This window comes from Neolamprologus multifasciatus, chromosome 13, assembly GCF_963576455.1.
Source record: "Neolamprologus multifasciatus chromosome 13, fNeoMul1.2, whole genome shotgun sequence".
NCBI lineage: Eukaryota > Metazoa > Chordata > Actinopteri > Cichliformes > Cichlidae > Neolamprologus > Neolamprologus multifasciatus.
The window spans coordinates 4,668,434-4,686,402 of record NC_140451.1 but is presented as its reverse complement, the minus strand read 5'-3'; the positions used below and the strand labels follow the sequence as shown (position 1 = coordinate 4,686,402).

The following is a 17,969-nucleotide window of genomic DNA, read 5'->3' as shown; positions in this document are numbered from 1 at the left end:
AATGACGTTAACGCCACAACACGGCAAATCTCCGTTAACGAGCTACCACGGATCGCCCCGTTCGTGGGGCTGGACGGCCAACACGTTAACAAGCTAACTGCGCTAACACACTAGTTCCCACCCATGTAATTGAGCATTGCGTGGCACATCCAACATACTGTTTTACTTTTGTCCATGACGTGCTTACCTTCAGGGTCATACGTCACATGAAAACCAAAATAGTTCCAAACGCCAGATCTGAATGAGGGTGGGGGAGGTTCAATTTGCCATGTTGCAAGGAGAGCTTAACTTCTGTCTCGCTAGCTTGCCCTGCGCTCAGTGAATCTGCGTTCGACTACTCCGCCTAGGCTGCACTGTCGAGCGCAGATCCACTGAGCGCTCAACACAGACAGCACCATCAGAAGGAAAGTTGATAAAATAAATTAAAAATTTTGAATTGTTCAATACATATGCGTACCAAACCGAAAGCACTGTATCAAACGGTTCAATATCGATACGAGTATCGTTGCACCCCTAATATGTATGTATGCATATATGTGTATGTATGTAAATACAGCATGTATAAATGAGCAATGAAATATACTCATTAATGAGATGTAGCAGCCCAATGGTCTATGGCACAGTATGTCAACTGTTGTCAGTATATTGCATAGTGACTGCTTAGTTGTCCCCGTTGTTTGTCAGTGTTATCAGCCAATATCCTTGTTGTTGTGGTAAAGAGAGCTTGTTGTTCATTTATTGGTCAGTCAATGTCCCTGCCCTTGTCTATGTTTATTAACTGTGTTGTGTGACAGCAGCCCCTATGACTTGGACCTGGACAAGGAGTTGTAATTACTTTGTTGCAGCTGTGAAACAGCATTAGCTGTGTCTGCGCCATTTCTCCATTAAAACTTTTGCCATTTGCACTTTTGTTAAAATCTAAATTTACTGTTATCAGTACATTCACCTTTCTACAATTAACCCTCTTTCAGCGTGATAATGACTAAGCTGATAACTAAGCTTTGTTGTGCTGTTTGTATTTAAGCTTTCCCTTTTGTTTGTTTTCATAGGTTCTCATCACTGGTCCAGCTGACACACCATATGCCAATGGCTGTTTCGAATTTGATGTTTATTTTCCCCAAGACTATCCCAACTCACCACCTCTGGTCAATCTGGAGACCACTGGCGGACACAGTGTGCGCTTTAACCCAAACCTCTACAATGATGGCAAAGTAAATGTATTTTTTTTTCTTCTTTTTAAAATGTGTATTAATTGCAAAATCTGCCAACCAATTCACTGACAAATAATTTACTAACGTAACGTTTATAAAATTTCCTCTATCATTAAGATGCTTCACCAAGTTTGCTGTGATATTTTTTTTTGTACATTAAACTGTTACTGTGAGGAGGGGCTGTGTGCCTGCCAGTCTGCAGCAGTGCTTATTCAACTGGGTGTCTACAGTTGTGAGGAGTAAAAAGTACTCTTCTGCTCTCAGAATTTTGGTACTGTAAGTAAAAGAAACAAGCTGTGCAGATAATCTGATTAGATGGTTGAGCACTTTGCTGCATACGTGTGTGTGTGTGTGTGTGTGTGTGTGTGTGTGTGTGTGTGTGTGTGTGTTCACTGAAACAAGCTTCAGTGAATATCTGAACCACTCTATAGATCAGACAATTTGCCCACATCCTATATTAAGTCTGAGAGAGGGGTAACAAAAATCTACTGGACTTAAATATTGTATGTTTAACATTGGTAATACACATGGATTTTGGCACATAATGTTTTGTGTTTGTCTTCTATTAATCAGGTTTGTTTAAGTATCCTCAACACATGGCACGGGAGACCAGAAGAGAAATGGAACCCACAGACCTCAAGCTTTTTACAGGTAAGATGGTTTTCCATCATAACAATCACCTGTATCAATGGATCAGCAGGCTTCTGTCTCAGTCTTTGTGTCATAGGCTATAGTTTATTACTCCCCTCTCATTACAGCCCCAGGAACCTTGTATTAATGGCCCTGGGGTTCTGACAGCTACCATGAAGGATTCTTTTTAAAGTTCTGTTATTATTTTTCTTTATGACTGTGTGGGTGTTGATAAACCAAACACAAACCACTATCATTTCAGCCTCTGGGTTATGCCTGCTTACACACATCACTCATCTGGAAGTTGCAATCAGTTGGCATGTATGCCCAAGATGCCATCTGTCATTAGACTTGATTTTGTAGACTCTTAATCTGAAATGTTTCTAATCTTAATTTTATTTCTTTTTTCCCCTTTTTGTTAAACTTTTCTTTGGATGTAGACATAAAGATGCCTCTCTAAAATCAGATGTAGATGAACTGAAAATTCGATATCATTCATTTTGAAATAGGATTAGCAATAAAGGGTGATGTCTGCATGTCTTTATTTCTTGATGTGTTTGCTTGCTAGAAGAATTTACTGGTGTTTCTTTCATGTGTGTGCATATACCAGTGACAGTATTGTTTCCAGTACTCCTCTTTCAGCATCAAGTTCACAAAGCAGTAATAAATCTGAAAATTAAAATGGTAAATTTTAAAATTTAAAAACTTTAAAAATTTTCCTGCCAGTGGTGTCATCCAATGCCCTTTTACTGGTCTCTCTGAGAGAACTGGCATTGACAAGCGCAGCAGTGTTCCACAAGCTGAACTTTAGCAACTAAGAACAGTGTGATCACCGCAAGAAACAAAAACAAAAACGTATGTGCTCAGGGGTTTTTACAGGGGGTCATGTATACATACGACTATATATGGGCTCCATATGAATCTGTATTGAAACAAAGTGTGTTTTAAAGCTGTTATTCAAGAAAGTACAATGATGAGTAATCCACATAAAGACTTATTTTAAGTCTCAAACCTAGCATAGTTATTATTAGCCCTCCTAGTGATGTATCATTAAACATTTTTCACTTTTCTTTAACTGTATATTGTTTGCCATCAGTGTCCCAAAATTTATAAAATTAATATTTCTCAATTGGAACCATTAGTTTCTATTTAGGAAAAACATTTGGACTTGAATCTCATTGTATAGGGTGGGCCATTTATATGGATACACCGTAATAAAATGGGAATGGCCCACCCTTCCCACCAAGGGTGGGCCATTCCTTGGTGGGAAGGAATACAGGGGAAATACAGGGTGGGCCATATAAATGGCCCACCCTGTATTTTTAAGTGGGACAGGTTTCATTCAAATTAATGAAGAAAACGTTAAAAGAAGAACAGCTACGAAGCTAATTTAGAGTTTATTTAGCTCAGTACAGTTGTCTGGACTTTGCTGAAGCCTAGATTTTGTTTATTTCAAGATATCTTACCAAATAATTATCTTACTCCGTTCCTAGCTAAATTTGCTAATTTCTTGTGTTAAATTCAGTCTGCTACATTGTCTATGGATAAATACACATGTCCCTAAACATGACATGTTAACACATCCCTCAGATCATTATTTGACTGAGACAAAGATAAGTGGAAGAGAATGAATCAATGAATGGATGTCTTTTGATTATAATGTGTGATCAATATTGGAAAATATGTTGAAAAGGAGACCGGAGTTGGCTAGAATAAAGTGGTCATCATTTGGAGTGGATTTTGGCTCTGAAATTAGGCAGCCCAGTTTAAGAGGAGCAGACTGTATCAATTGAAGGTCATTGGTATCAACTTGATGGAGCATTTTCAAGTTCATCCAGCTCCACAGTGGCTCAGGCCAGCAGGCAGGCCTCCAATCACAACATCGTCATTGTTGGTTATGTAGTGGCTTGGAACAGACAGAGCAATGCAGGAAGACGTCCTTAGTCTCCTTGAGACAGGCCGAGGCATTAATGGAGCTGTTAATAAAGATATATTGAAGGCTGTATTTTTATGGGGCCAAAACATTCCTTGCTTTTGTCAGACTCTTAAGTGTCCACCATTGCCAAGATCAATTCATATGTTGAGGACACTGAGGGGATTTCAGGCTCATTTTGTCAGTGTATCAGGATTATACCTAACTTGGTTGTAAATCTTAAAATGTGTTTGTTTTTTTATGTTTTTTCTTCCTAGCTTATCTGGAAGCTGCACTAAGCTATTATTATTGTTATTATTTGTTGTTGTTGTTGTTGTTGTTGTTGTTGTTGTTATTATTATTATTAATGATAATAATGATAATAATGATAATAATGATAATAATAATGATAATAATGATAATAATAATAAATATAATGATAATGACGATAATAATAATGATAATAATGCCTGCAATTAAAATCCTGAATCACATGTTCCACTTTTTCTCATATTTCCTTTAATTTGCAAACCAGGTGCTAGTGTCAGTGCAGTCCCTTATCCTGGTGGCTGAGCCTTACTTCAATGAGCCAGGGTATGAACGATCTAGAGGAACTCCCAGTGGCACCCAGAGCTCTCGGGAATACGACGGCAACATCCGACAGGCCACTGTCAAGTGGGCCATGCTGGAGCAAATGCGCAACCCCTCTCCATGCTTTAAAGAGGTAGGGACCATTGTTTTTTAGACTTAAACCTTGTTCTTCAAGTTGCTTTTTTTTTTTTTATTATTAAATCCTTCTGGTGGAAAACCACACCAAAACTGGACCCAGGTGAGTGTCGACTTTGATGTTGTTTGGATGACCAGTTGCCATATTTTCTTGTTTTTAACACCAAGCTAAAAATCACAACTAATTCTCAAAACCCAACTCTAACCTGAACCCAGTTCTAGCCGCTAATATTGAATAACGTGAAAACTGCTGGCTGACACCAGATCCAAAGATTTCTCCCCAGATCCAGGCCCCTTAACATTTGTAGACTTGGACTCAGTTTGAGTATTAACCCTGGTATTCGCATCAAGGTACTGAGCAACTGCTTTAACCCAGACAGCTTAATTTACTTTTTGATCTCGTGCTTCTATTTATTATTATGTATTTTTATACTAAATCTTATTTTTCCTTTATGCTTCTGTAGTCAATACAACATTTTGGATGATTCATCCTCGTAGTAGATTGGTTACATGCCTCTCAGCATCACATTTGAAAACCGAAAACAAAACCTCTCTTCCCCAAGAGCCATTTAAAAACAAATAAGTAAATAAATTCCTTTCACAAGAATTTCTTGGTGGATCGCAGCATCTGGAGGTGGGCCTGCCTCTCCTCCCCCCTCTCTCCCTCACAGTTTTTTGATTTCCTTGCGATGTTTTAAATGGCCTGTGGTGAGACGGATAGTGCAGGGGAAGATAACAATCTTTCAACCTGCTCATCCAAAGCAGGCTCATTCAGAAATGTCAGGGAAGCAAAATGAAGGAAGAGGAGTGCTTTAGAGATGAAAATGAGAAAGGGAGAAATGAACAGAGAGAGAAAAGGGAAAAAATCCCATCATCATGATGACACTACATGAGAAAAACAGACTACATGGAACAAATCTAAATAAATATATGGCAGGCGACCACACATTTTACCTTATACTTTACTAACATAAAAATTTCTTGCTTGAGGAAATGTGGAGTAAATGTTAGTCATGAATGGGATGGACATAACGATACTGATAATGAACAATCTGTTCAGGATGCTAGGGTTGGAATCCTGTTTTATTTTCCCGTCTCAGGAGAAGAAATAAAAGAAATTCAGAAATGATGTTTGTGCTTTTTTCTGCTTTATAAAGAATGAAAACTGTTAGAAATGTCCCTGACCTGTATATTCAAATTGGAAATTCATACAAAAAATGCATTAAACATATTCAGAATTTCTTCATTCGAGTAAAAACCAAATTGTCTCCAGTTGAATTTGTTTTTTAAAAAAATACCTGGACCAATTTCACTAAATGGTTTAGAGAGGCAGAGCATGATGAAGAGAGAACACATTACATTTTGTTGTTGATGTTAAAAGGACATCCTCTGAATGTCCTTCTAGTAAGAATGATTAAAGCTAGCAATGAGCTTTCAGCTTTAAAGATGCATTTCTCTCCTTTGGTAAATGTTCAGGATAATTGGACATCATTGGACAGACCAGAGGCTTGGTGTTTATTCATCGTTTGGCGGGTCCATTAACCTGACCAGTATGAGTTGAGAAATCACACATTCTGCCTGTTAATGCATCATACAAAAATTACATACCACACAGTAGACCAATTCCATCCATCCCTGGTGCCCTCTGCTCTGTCAAGAGTGTCACTGTGTGTGAAGTCACACTTGCCAGGTGCCAGAAAAATTGTATAGAAGTGGCAAGCTTTGGGACACACTAGCCATTTCTCTGGCAGAAATACTTCATCTTCAAATTCAACATCTCAAATAATTTATACTGCCATCAGTTGGATCTATTGAGATTGTATCCATCATATGTTCCTTGTCATTTTCATTCAGGTGTTTCCAATATGCTTCCAATTGCCTAATATTCTTTTGATGTTGTTCTTTCTTCTTCTTTTATCATTAGAATTTATAACAATAAAAACAAAATAGATTTTCAGGCATTTCTTAACAACATGCACGAGCTAAAGCTTTCTAACCAAGTAGTTTCTTCCATAAAAGATGAGTTCCATCTTCAGAGTGTAGGTTTTAAGTACGAGCTTAGTGTTGGAGGGTTTTATTACCATCCTACCACTTAAGGCTATTTGGATTGTAATAGCTTAATCTGGCAGACCCTCTAGATGAATATTACACCACTAATCAGTATGCAGTAGGCATAACAACCAACCCTGATTGGTTTGACTAACTTGCTAAATTAATGTTAATTACCTGTGGCATCATATCTGGTGGAGTCGGCATCACCCTGGTTTGAAGTTTCACATTGTTAATAGACTCAGTGCAGGTTTACAAAGCTCTTTGTCGTATTGAAATTTTAATTTAAAAAAGGTTGTTCAACCCCAATTTGAGTAACATTACCATAGAATACATCTGCTACAAGAAAAACATGTTTCAGTTTGAGAGTAATGGTAAATGGTAAATGGACTGATTCTTATATAGCGCTTTTCTACTCTCCCGGAGTACTCAAAGCGCTCTATACAACACGCCACATTCACCCAGTCACACCCATTCTCACGAGCACTTTATCTATACTTAGTGCTATCTAACTACATTCACACACATTCATACTCCGATGGACGCATCGGAGAGCAACTTGGGGTTAGTATCTTGCCCAAGGATACTTGGCATGCAGACTGGAGGAGCCTGGGATCGAACCTCCAACCTTCCGATCAGTAGGTGACCTGCTCTACCTCCTGAGCTACAGCCACCCTGTAGCTCAGGAGAGTGCACAGGAAAGAGAGTAGAAGACATGCCAAAAAGACCAACGTGGGACTCTTCACCGGCATTTTAGTAAATGAGTCGTCTTCTCTACTGGGTGAGCTGTACCAGTACCCAGTACTCATCTTTTTTTATCAAATGGCCAGAAATGACAGAAAATACCTTGTACTCACATAAAGTAACACTTATGACTATGGAAATGCTTATGTACACAGTCATCCAGCAAACATGCCCAAAGATTTGACTTAAACCATCATAGTGAGTAACATGCCTGATTTCACATTGATTTCACAAAAGTAGAGCTTGGTTTTAGAAAACTGTACTGTATAAAATCAATGATCTTTTTTTGTTGTTGTTATGTTTATTCTTTTTTTTTTTTTTTTTTTTATCCCTGACAACATCCTCTGTCACATCAACCCTCTGAATGTCCTCCTACCATACAATAATCCATACATTCCTCTTTTCTTCCTGCTGGCAGCTCTGTCTTCTACATCCTTTGTCCAGTATATCCACTGTCTCTCATCTATACATGTCCAAACCATCACTATAATCTCACCCTTGGCTTTGTCTCCAACACACTCAACCTGATATGCCTCTGATATGCTCATCTTTAATCTTGTACATCCTGGTCACTCCAGATGGAAATCTTAGGCTCTTCAGTTTCTGCCACGGTTTCTAAGCCATAGACCATGTAGGTCTCACTACAGTCTGTCCTCCTGTCACAAATCACCCCTGACATCTGGGATGAAATCTGGGACTCCCCACCATTTGACCTTAGAACTGAAGAAGCTTCTCGGATGAGAGGTGAAACGTCTTCAAGCAACTTAAAGAAGTCCAGACGCTTTTCTTTGCAAGCTCCTTTGACTACGATGACCTGGATGACTGAGAACCTTCACAGACCTGACACTTATTCACAGTGTATTCTGTTGTGTTTCTGCTGACTTTCATTCCTCTCTAGGGTCTCTTGCACTTGCTCCCTATGTCCACTACAGATCACAATGTCATCTGCAAACATAATTGTCCACAGAGACTCTGCTCAGGCAGACCTCATTTATCATCACTTCAAACAAGAGGAGACCCATCTCTGATGTAATCCCCAAGTTCCTCTCTTGGCATTCTTTCCACAGACCCAGTGCAACTCCTGACATTCTGTTTACTTCCACCTTTTCTGTACTTCTCCATCAAAACTCTCAAATACCATGTTTAACGTGTTCTCTGCATGAAGCCATACTTTTGCTCACCAGTTGTTACTTATCTTCTCAACCTAGCTTCACCAACTCTTTCCCATACCTTCTTGGTATGGTTCATCAATTTTATCATTCTAGTTACTACAACTCTGCACATCACCCTCATTCTTGAAAGTCAGCTTCATCATACTTCTTCTCCATTCCGCAGGTATCTTCTCAATCTCCAAAATTGTTAAACAGTATGGTTTAAAAAATCTTCTGCCTTTTGTTCCTAGACCTCTTCATTCCTGCACAGGTATATCATTATGACCAACTGCCTTTCCTCTCCATGTTCTTCGCAGAGTCCCAGGAAATCAGGAAATTATGTTGCAGGACATAATTGGCATGTATCCACAATCAGTGTTGCTTGTATTCTAGTGACATTTAAAGGCGAAACAGTAGAAAGCCCTCTGGCCTTTATACAGAAGTAAATGCTCAAATTAAATGTAAAAGATGGATCTGTGACATCTAGTAGATGAAATGGAGTATTGGAGCAAAAGATATTGAGGAGACATAAGTAGGACTTGACAATGCCACACGGCTGAGCAATAACACACGTTAGGCGCAAGGAAATTTAATGAAGCTTGGTGAGGTACTCCCATGTGCTTTTCTCACCACTGACCTTTTAGCACCTTCATGTCCTCAGCTGAGGCAGACATTGACACAGAGTGTTCCAGCTGGTTGACTGGAGGTTTGACTCTCATGCATTGAAGCACAAACTGGGATTTATCAGAATGCTACAACACAGAGTTAACACTATCCCCAGGGTAACAGAAGAATATCGTATCAAAAAAGCCCTGAGTAAAGGTTGTTATTCCACCTTTGTCACAGCTATGACGATACCTAAAAATAATCCAGGCAATCCAGGACAGGGGAACGACTGAGAATGTGTCAGGAATGTTGGGATGTCTTTTTTTTCTCCTCAAAACACATCTCTGTGGCTTTTAAACCCTAAAGCACACATCACCAAACTTTAGTCCAACCCAAGGATCTGGTGCTCCAGCACAAAGTAATATAGTGAATTAAACATGCAGGAACCAAACGACCTCTGGCTAAGCAGGTGGCACAACTCAGATGAGCTACCTCACCAGGCAAGCGTGTAAACATAATCTGTTTACACCTTACAGGCCAGTGGTCATTGTTTCAGTGATGATGTGCACATTCTGAACAGGGAGGAATGCTCATTTGAGCAGGGAGTCGAGTCCATTTATGTGAAAAGAGGACAACCATATCTGAATTGAAGAGCGAGACTCGTGTCAGTCATTGACTAGCGACCTTGTAAAACTCCTCTTTGGTGCTGAAGATGCAGTATTGTATTCTGACACGGTGGTCTCAGCTGCAGCTCAGCTGATCTGTCTTGAGACAGATTCTGTCGCGTCTCTAACTTGCCTAAGTACAACATGTCATTTCTCATACGGGATAACCTTCAGCACCTAGATTCCTGACATAGGAAGGTGACACTTTGATGACATTTTAGTCAGTTAGCCAATAAAGACAGTGAACACTGGGTGAGACGGCTGCATTCCATATGAAAGTAAGAATCATTTGAACATATTCAATGGGAAATGGTTTTTTGTGACCTTGTGAGAAAACTATAATCTCCCATCTACAAATGTCTTGAATATTTAAAGCTTGTGCAGTGTTTATTTGCATGGAGTTCATATTGATATTCATTCACCACATAACCAGTAAACCAGTAAAAATCTGCATATTGTGGTTTTGGAGGGAGTACTGTCGTCACTCTCCTACCACCAATTTTGTTGAGCTGTGTAAATGTAAAAGCTCTAATGGCAAAGGTAATATTTGATTTTTGGTACAAGAATGTTTGAGAGTCTAGTGTTGTGACTTACTATTTATAGAGTACATGCTTGAATTATGGAGCAGCAGGTTGTCAGGTGTAGTTAACATGGGGTTGGATGTTAAAACATTGATGTGTGTCTGTTGAGGACAAAGAGAATGCCTGTGAAGTATGCTTGTGTAGATGTATAATATTACAGCATGTTAAATTTACATTTTACAATTTTAAAAAGAATCACTAAATTATGGCAAAGTACATTATCTGCATCAAAAATAGGGTGAAGTACTATTAGGAAGTACTTGATTAGAAATTGTATCTATATGGAATATATACATTTTCCAACATTATTCTTGATATTTGATATTTGGTTTGCCTAAAACAGATAAGAGAAGAAATACTTAAGTTATACCATTTGAGCGGAAAAGATGGAATTGAGATGGAGAGAGAGAGGAGGGAGTTGTAGAAAGAAAAGATGGATTAAAGCGTTCCCTAAACCCCCTCTGCTGCCTGTTCTGCTTTTTGTCTCTAATAAACAGCAAATCAGCAGCCACCATGATAACTCATCCCCTCCCTCCAATAGCAACAAATAGCAGCTACAGACACATCTAGCACCACACTCCCTGCATACTGATAGCACAGCCATGGCGACTGTTGCTAGGAAGTTGACTGTAGGGGCAGGGAAGCAAGAGACTTGTGTGTAGATGGCTCACATCAAGCCGTGTTGCACAAATAATATCAGCCTGACTCTTGAGACTAGAGTGTGCGTCGTTTGTGGTGGAATGCGTTGTTTCAGTTATGTGTTAGAACCCAGGTAGCTATCAGTAGGTTGGAGTCCTATTTGTTTGTTTGTTTTTTATTTCTTAATGTGCTAAATGTTTTTAATGTTTCTGTAAACACACACGGCAGACCCAGTGACGTTTTGATCGTTTTTATTTCACTGGTCGCTGTACACACACACACACACACACACACACACAGAGCTGCAGCTCTCCTGCTGCCCGCTCAACATAACAACATCGACCACATTCACCAAAACTCCAAACTTAAGCCAGCGAGGCGTGATTGCAGATGCCGCGCAGGTGAGTCGGTCGCACCTGCAGCAGCATCGTAAACCACGCCCCGCCACAGTTTCATAATAAAGTTTATTCTCTTTTGAATAAATGGTGTTGTTGTGTGTTTGCAGGTGATCCATAAACACTTCTACCTGAAGAGAACGGAGATCATGTCTCAGTGTGAGGAGTGGATCGCTGACATCCAGCAGTACAGCAGCGACAAGAGGGTCGGCCGCACCATGTCCCATCATGCTGCTGCTTTAAAGGTAAAGATATTGCCAGTACTTACATAGTTCTTTTCTACTTTGGGTACTCAAAAAATCTATCGTTTCTACTATAATCCATCCATGCAAGACTTTATTCCATGCCTTTAAGTGTCCCAAGGGCGCTTGGATATGCAGACTAGTGGAAGAGCAGCAGCTCTTTAATTTGTGGATGGCCAGCTCTTTTTATGTGAATCCTGAAGTGTGTTGACGTTTAATACAATATTTGTTCAATTTTGCTGTCAGTTACTGAATTTAGTGTCATCCACTTTGGTTTAGTTCACCTTTTAACACTGCAAACTTTGGCAAGTGACCTATCAGAACATGATAAATTCAGCATTTGCTCCAGCAGAACAGTAATGATGTCAGCGAGGAAATTGCTGCTAATAAACACCCAAACCTCAAAATGTTTAAAATGATAAAGATCTTCACTTTCACTTTCACTTCACTTGTATGCTTGAGTTTCTCCGTACATCATGATGACGATATATCCACCACATTTATACACTTCCTTTTGCGCTCCCCTGAAATCTAGGGTTGATCAAGGAACAGTATGATTTTGTGACATTACATTCAGAAGGAGAATCCTGATATAATAAGAGACTGACAAACATCCTGGTTACAGATTTTTTTGACCACTTTTTTGCTGTTGTACACTGACTTCACACTCTGTTGGATGATGCCAGGCCTTGTGTTTCAGATATGAAGCTTTACAGAGTTAGCTAGCCAGCAGCAGTGCATGTAAGCTCTCTCCTGCATGTCGTACTAATAAGCAGTGAGCTACCTGCAGGGGACAGGGACTCGGCCAGCCTAATTCCTGTCCCCACCTGACTTCCTTTTGAGACAAACAGGAGCTTCTAACGCACACAAAGTAACACTGTAACCCCCACCCGCAAACTGAGGCTGCACAAAACAAGTCCTTTCTCTAAATAACAATGAGCTCTATTTAATAAGAAGCTTACATGGCTGAAAATGACAGGTTCTGCTTCATTTTCTGCCTTTATTTTGTAGTATAGCAAGAAAAGAAAGAGAGGTTACAGCAACACTAATACACTGTTATCTGAAAACTGACTGATATTGAATTGGCATTATGTATTGTTTAGATTTACATCTATATGTTAAAGCTTTGTTTAGGGGCAGTGTTACAAATATGTTTTGAGCTGCTTATTATTTATGTACTTGTTGAAACTATAGCTTAGCCCCTGCTGCAGAGAGGACACAAGTCAGAGCTTCTTTGTAGTGAAATAGATTTTAAAAGAGATTCAAAAGTAATAGAAGTCCTTACTACAGTCATTGATCATGCTTTTTGTGCATTTCCACTCATTTTTGTTTCCTTTTTTCACATTTCTTTGTCTTCATTTGTACTGCTCTAACAATTACTATTTTTCCTTCGCAACTTGTTTTCTGCCATAATGACTGTTAAGCAGGGATTATACTCTTAGGTCACGGACAGATGGTGACACAAAGCAGGGGTACTTGTTACTAATATAGGCAGTTGAAGTCTGCTTTAAGTACCGTGTGTAGTTGGTGCATTATAATCTAAATTCTCTGCGGTCACAGAAACACTGGCAGGTTCAGAGACCATTGCTCAATTTCTAAAAACAAAATTTATGTATGTCAGACCCAAGTGGACTCTAGATGACTCGCAGACATGTAAACTATAAAATGTACATGGAGCTTAGTTCACGGTGATCAGATTCACTCCAGCCAGACTTGCTGCACACTTGTTCTGGGTGACAGGTGTCATAGCTCAGACAAAGCATCTCCCACTCTGTATTTTGTGAGTCTCTGAGCTCCGATTTGATACATCACTAAAATAACCGAAAGGACCAGCCAAATCACACTTTTGCCTCCCCAGCCCATTCACTCTATGTGCCACAAGTTACAAGAGGTAGTTATAAAAGGTCCACGGCAAGTCGAAATGACAGCAGATCATGCTGCAGACCAGCAATTGTAATGTGGTGACAGCAGTGAGCATAAACGGGTCATTATGCTTATCTTTTACTTGGCGTGAGCAATCCACTTCATCATTGACACAAGCAAAGCTGTTGCTCATGTTTTTTTGGGGGTTTTTGCATTTGCTGTTCTTCCTCTGTGGTATTTTTGCTATAACCACCACAGAATTATAGTAATATCTTGAAATCTGCTTCCCGAAACCCCATTCTGAGCCGTCTGCTGCTCCGGTGCGCCAGCTGGAGCATAATGGCCTGACTTGAGGCCCGTCAGTGGTGGTAATGAGTTTGTTATTTTCACGATGACAAGATACCCAGCTTTCCCTAAACACAAAAATATTTGTCTGTTGAAAGATGTGAGTTATTTGTTTCCAAGTGAAAGCAAAATGGCAGCAAAAAACTCTGATGTGAGCATAGTTTTTAAAAACTGTTCAGCAGGTTAAATGTTTGTTTGCCCACCCAGATGGTTAGAGAAGGAGTCGATAGTGTCTGGTGGTACTTAACCTTTCCAGAAACTAAGACAGATGTTTAACAATGAGAGGCACAGTCTCTCATTCTCATAGCACCAACACAGAGCAGCTGATGGCGTAAGGAGTGGTACTGCAGTTTTCTGTGTCCCCACAGATACTATCATGGCATAAACCCATTAGAACATTGGTCCATCCCTGGTGTACAACTTTAGTGGCAGTTTATTGGAAAAGTCTCTTTCTCAATATTTTCAGTACCAAGACTCTGGTATCATTTTTTCATCATTGTCCTCTTTCAACGTAAATATGAATGTCACGATTTGTTGTTCGGGTTTGTTTCGCTGTTAAATTTTGTCCCAAATGGTTTCAAAAATGTTACAATAGCCACCTTTGAACTCTTCACGTGAGACGTAGGAAAACAAAATAAGGCCAAAGAAATAACCAGGATTCTAACACTGATTCATCTCTTGTGCAGAGACACACAGCTCAGCTCAGAGAGGAGCTCCTGAAGCTGCCCTGCCCTGACGGACTGGAGCCCGACGGTGATGAGTTTACAGAGAAGAGCAGCGCCCTCATCCTCAAAGAGCTACCCAGTCAGGACACAGAAAAGCCCGGTGGCAGTCAGGACAGCCACTGCAGTGAGGGCCAGCTATGAGCCCTTCCCACCTGCCCCCTTCCTTACCCTTCCAGCATCTCCAGCCCTTACCCTCCTCTTCCTTATCATCTTCCTCCTCTTTCATAGACTTGATGGCTTCAGAGCACGAGCCATCACTTTGTCCATATTTGTATGTAAAGGTCTAAATAGAATAGCAGAGAACGAGGGGACGCGAAGGCGACAAGAGGAACTCTGATCTATGCTACGCCTTTATTAAAGAGTTGACAGAAACTTTTATTTACCTGTAAAGGAGTGTAAACATTTTGTGCTTTTTCCAATTGTGAAATAACCACTGATTGGTATGTTATTAAACTTGTTTATGTATACACGGCAGAGGAAGATTACAGATTATATAAGGGAACTACCTTAAGAGAAGAATGTTTACTGAATGTTCGTTTCTTTTTCTTTTGGACTGTTAGAGCAAGAACAGTTGTAACCAAGGATATACTGGTCTTTAAGGATCCTTAAAAAAACACAAAAAAACGCACACACAGGTAACACAATCCGAGATTTTTAAAAAAGCCCCTCTGCTCATGCTCGTCTGCGTTCTCTAGGATCATATCCACTTGAATAAGGTTCAGATGGACATTCTTAAATGCTATGTTATCCCTTTTACAGGCTCCAAATTAAAAGCACCATGCTCTGGATAAACATTTGTTGCCTCTCAGAACTCCTCCATGACCGCTTTCCATCGACATGACTGTAGATCACAGCAAGACTGCGTCAGAGCCACAGGGGCAATGTACTTCGAAGGCTTTTGCATGTGTATGTGTGTTTTCTGTGCGTGTGCAACAATCCCCAGTGAGATACAAAGCTGTGATGTGCCTTTGATCTACACCATACCACCAAATGCTCCCAACTGATTTTACTGATTTCTTTTGCTATTTCTACAAAATTAAGAATATTCTGCTCCATTGACATAAAAGAAACTGCTTTGATCTTTTTTATGTTGAACTCCAGTGAACAAAAAAATGCACTTTCTATTTTACTCACTCTTTAGGGCAGTCACATTCTCCTTTTGCTAGGACATTAAATGGAGCTTGAAAGTATGTGACTGACTGAATGCTTTTTTTTTTTCCTCTGTATTTCCCAGGACATCTCTTACTCGAAAAGAGCGAATGATTTAGAAAGCGTGTTGGGGGAAAACAACTGGAGACCATGTCGAATAGGGAGTCTGAGATTCTCAGAACATTTTATGAAAACTTGGGGATTTGAGTAGCTTACTCAGGAAAACCTGGGCTGAGATCCAAAAAGCAGGAATTTAGAGAAGAATTTTCAAATGAAACCTCCAGTTCTTCTCTACTAGGGTATCTTTGCCTAATTTAGTTAAAAAAAACTACAGGTTGGTATGCAGACTTGTTGATAAGTTTGACTGAAAAGTCATTGAAGAAAGAAGTTTGAAAAATCAAATGAAAAAAGGGGAACTGACTGCAGCACATGCAAGGGTGTAGCTTATGTTACTGGCTGGTTTTGACACTCCTCTGTGGTGATCTGGGCAAGTCCAGCTCTTAATAGCACATACGCCAGGGGTGCACAACTCCCTGCTGTATGTGCTATAAAGGTGCAACCCCTGGGAAAATTGGGTCATTAGCAAGAGTATAGAACTTTAGTGCATGCTGAAGTGGCAACCCCTAACCCCACTCAAGTAAATGTAAGTGTTTGGAAAAATCTACTTCTAAAAGTACTTTTGCACTATGTTCATTCACTCATGAGCTGCTGTAACATGAATCAAATAGCTGAATGGCCACCTCAGCATGCACTCAGGTTCTATAGAGTCTTCCTAATGACTTAATTGTATTTAGGTGTGTTGCAACAGGGACACGTGGAAAAGTTTCAGGCCTGCGAGGACTGGAGTTTAAGACCCCTGATATAGAAGCTGATACTGCCTACATTTTATCTGAGCAACACACCTTGTGTGCTCAACAATTAATAATACCAAGTTTGGCAACTAGCTTGCAAATGGTTCTTGAAGCACCTCTTTCAGGTCCTGTTTGGAGGATTTTGGTCCATCCTCTTTGCTAACACTGGCTGATAAGAAATTTGAGCTCCTTGCCTGTACCTCTAAGGTCTTTCCACAGTTATTCAGTGATGTTTCGTTTGAACGATGTGAGGATCAAGGTGAAACCTATTGTTTAAGATCATTATTCTCTTCCATCTTCAGTATTCCAGATCTTGCAAAGTATGTTTCCAAAATTTGCTGCTGTTTTATCTAATATATTCTTCAGCCCATCACTGATATGTTGAGAAGCATAAATTTCTGTTTCAGCTCAGTAACTCTAGGACCAAAAATGCATCAGACCATAAAGTTTTCTTCTGCTGGTTCTTACATTAAAGTCATATTGTTCAGGTATGGCTGTATGGTAGAATCGCCATCACTGTGGTTTCTGATTTACTTTATTAGCAATTCTGTAAGCAGTTTTCTCTTCTTGACCTCCACTGTTGCACGTTAATGCTATTTTTAATGACAGTACAAAGTGATGAAAAAATCCCTGGGAGAAAAAAATAAAGTTTGTATATATGTATGTATATAACGTGGCTGTAGCGTAGGACATAGAGCAGGTCATCTTCTAATTGCAAGGTTGGTGGTACAATCCCTGGGTACTAGTCTACATGTCAAATATTCTTGGGTAACCCCAAGTTGCTCCCAAATGCATCTATTAGAGTGTGAATGAAAAATGGAAAGCACTCAAGCATAGAAAAAAAATGCTTGTGCCAATGGAGGAAGTTGTGTAAAGTCCTTTGAGTACTATTTAAGAACCAGTCCATTTACCACTTATGTACATGTACATACATACATTTCCTGTACTCTGTTGTGACACTCTGTATATGGGCCCAGCTTGGTTCTTACATGCTGTGTGTGTGCTATGTGTTGAGCAGTCTCCAGAGCACCGTCTGCACATCTGTTGGCTATGGTAGACTCCTGCCTCTGTGGATCTGGTGCTTGGGATGTGTTCTTGTACTGCCATGTTCAGAGCCTGAGCAGTGTCCTTCAGGCCAGCCTGAACACTGTTAAAATGCCCTGTCATCAGTGCCCAGTTCACATGAAACTGTTTTTGTACAGTAATTTATCTTTGATATGAATAATCAAGAATTGACACACGTGCAAAAAATATTAAACTTATTATTTTTATCAGTAGTAGTAGTGTTACTGGGAAAAGAATAGTTATAGTGGGTGCCAAGCAAGTGTATGTGTAAGCACTTATGTCTTTTGTTCACTTATGAGAGTCACTCTAGGTGGACCATTGGAGAACAGGCCATTTATCCTCCCAATTACATGTGATCTGGACTGAAAATCAGGGGCAACGGGTGTTATGGAGTGATGAATCCAAATGTAAGAATTTTGG

At 39.8% G+C, this 17,969-nt stretch overlaps 1 protein-coding gene across 1 annotated transcript in view; it reads left to right on the top strand.

Moving 5' to 3' along the window:
* The window catches only part of birc6 (baculoviral IAP repeat containing 6), a 121,317-nt gene extending 105,643 nt beyond the window's left edge, over positions 1 to 15,674 (top strand). Inside the window, 5 exon segments of the mRNA XM_085181988.1 lie at positions 1,050 to 1,211; positions 1,785 to 1,862; positions 4,289 to 4,477; positions 11,420 to 11,554; positions 14,446 to 15,674. Coding sequence (XP_085038114.1) covers positions 1,050 to 1,211; positions 1,785 to 1,862; positions 4,289 to 4,477; positions 11,420 to 11,554; positions 14,446 to 14,625 — 744 coding nt within the window. The 3' untranslated portion in view covers positions 14,626 to 15,674.
* The last annotated feature ends 2,295 nt before the right edge of the window (positions 15,675 to 17,969 follow it).